General features: G+C 39.4%; 1 protein-coding gene across 1 annotated transcript; it reads right to left on the reverse strand.

Moving 5' to 3' along the window:
- On the reverse strand, nucleotides 1-1,488 carry npy (neuropeptide Y; the record flags this gene model as incomplete). The annotated part of the gene is made up of 3 exons (XM_079829324.1): nucleotides 1-25; nucleotides 223-300; nucleotides 1,301-1,488. 3 exons carry the CDS (start codon nucleotides 1,486-1,488, stop codon nucleotides 1-3), a joined length of 291 nt encoding a protein of 96 aa, XP_079685450.1.
- Between the last annotated feature and the right edge of the window lie 681 nt (nucleotides 1,489-2,169).

Here is a 2,169-nt window from a genome sequence, read left to right on the forward strand (position 1 = left end):
TCACCACACCAAATGGTCCTCATATCTGTGGATAAACAGACAGAAAATTCTTATAATTAAAAAAAAAACACTTTCTACATAATAAAGTGTTCACTGTTCCACTTGATGATTTATTGTTTCCTTAAGAATGGTGAATGGAACACTGTGATTATGATTATAATATTGTCATAAAAGAATGATCAATGAATTATAAGCTGTCCAAAGTTAGTGTATAACCCTTACCTGGTCTGGGGGTGGGACTCTGTATCACCAATCAGAAGGTCTGATATTAAGGTGTCAGCGCTGGACCTTTTGCCATACCTGTCAAACGGAACAAAGGCGTCAAAATCACACCAGTGTAAGAATTATACAGTAGGAGTGGAGTCAGCTTTTGTAAAATAATGATTTATTTTGGCACCCTACCTATCAAACGTCTAGCGTACTTCGCGAGTAAAATATACGCACTAATGCTGCCTTCACGTGCTATCGGAATTATCGTAAATACGAGTTTCCGAGGTAAAAATTGCACATGAACGCCCCCGCATTCTGAAACTTGAATGCAATGAGCTCGTAATCACGACTTCAGAAGTCGGAATTATCAAATTTCCGATAGCACGTGAAGGCAGCATTCCTGACTACAAAGACCTCTTGTCTAGTTACTGAAACTTGAGCTCACATTAGCTAGCCTAATACTAATATGTGAAACAATATTCCAGCCCCCACCCCAATGTCAATAACACTTGTTTCCCACAACTCCTAGACGAGCACGCTTTGAATGAAGCGCATCATTTCCATTTCCACTCTAATCTATGTTCTCCCTTTTGCTCTAGGCGAAAATAATAAAACACTAATGCGAAGACTTATTTGCAACCGTTTCTTAGAAGCCAATTTCTGTCTGATACTTCGTTCGCTGTCTACTGTGTATTTCGTCTCGTCAATAATTAAAGAAGGGCAATGAATTTGTGTAAGTAGCCTATACAAAACCACATCCCGCTGTTTTAACACAAAAAGAAACACATTTAAAGCGCTGTGTAGTGCGCGGTCAATTAGAGAGTCAGCGGGGTTTTATCTGTGGATTAATACAGTGCTTTTGAAAAGAAGAAACGGGACCATAGCTTTCCGTTCCCCAGTTGCTTCAAGAGGTTGTTTTTAAACCGCTAAACCCGCAGAAATGGGCAATAGATTAACTATTGTCGATAATAAATTGAGAGCAAATTATGTTGTTGCGAGAAGAAAGAAAAGGAACAACTTGAGAAAGAATTTCTAAACATTTATATTCAATTATTTGAAGGAGTCTTAATTAGAAATAAGAGGAGCTCACCTCTGCCTTGTTATGAGGTTGATGTAGTGTCTTAGTGCAGAATAATACTTGGCGAGTTCCTCCGCAGGCGCATCCTCTCCCGGGTTGTCAGGTTTTGTTGGATACCCTTCCGTGAGAGTTCCCAAGCAGGCGAACAAGAGGAAGGCGCACGCTGCCCAACCGATCCACATTTTCATGTTTGGGTGCATCTGAGATAAAAACAAAGCAAAAAGTGCTAAAAAAGTAACTCGTATAATTACAAATCTTAACACACCCAGAAGACGTTTGGGCTGGATTGTGGTCTGCATTAAACTACAAATAGTTGAGTCTATGGTATCGTAACACTTAATAGTGATATTTAATAATACTAGCCTAATAGAGATATTTAACAATAACTACATTTCATTACTTTCTAAAAGAAATAAAACTTTGAATAAAATAAAGCTTCCAAATGATGTAAAAGCATAATATAAATGGTGCACTTACATTCCTTTCAACTTCGAGGTCTTGATTGCACTTCTTGCTCGGTGGGTCTCGACTTCTCCGATTTTCTGCATTCTGAGTCGTGCGTCTTCTGGTTTTATACCTGGACGGCTCGTGCCATAAAGAGCGGAGCCCACGCGCAATTGCGCGCGACTCTTTTGATGCGCGCGAGCCCGCGTCACGGATTAAATCCTCTGTCAACGAGCTTGTTTGGTCCTCATTTGAATGCGTGGGAGGTTATTTAGGGACTCTATTTTGCTCTAAACACAACAAGAAGATTCGAGTCATGATCTGAAACTGCCAGTTTTGTCCACTTTTAAACTTATTTGGTTGTTCTGATGTTCTTTACTAAAATGTCATCCTGAGCTATACTATACACATATGCTGAACTTGATAGGAAATTTATT

Source organism: Gobio gobio, assembly GCF_949357685.1.
Source record: "Gobio gobio genome assembly, chromosome: 11".
Lineage (NCBI taxonomy): Eukaryota > Metazoa > Chordata > Actinopteri > Cypriniformes > Gobionidae > Gobio > Gobio gobio.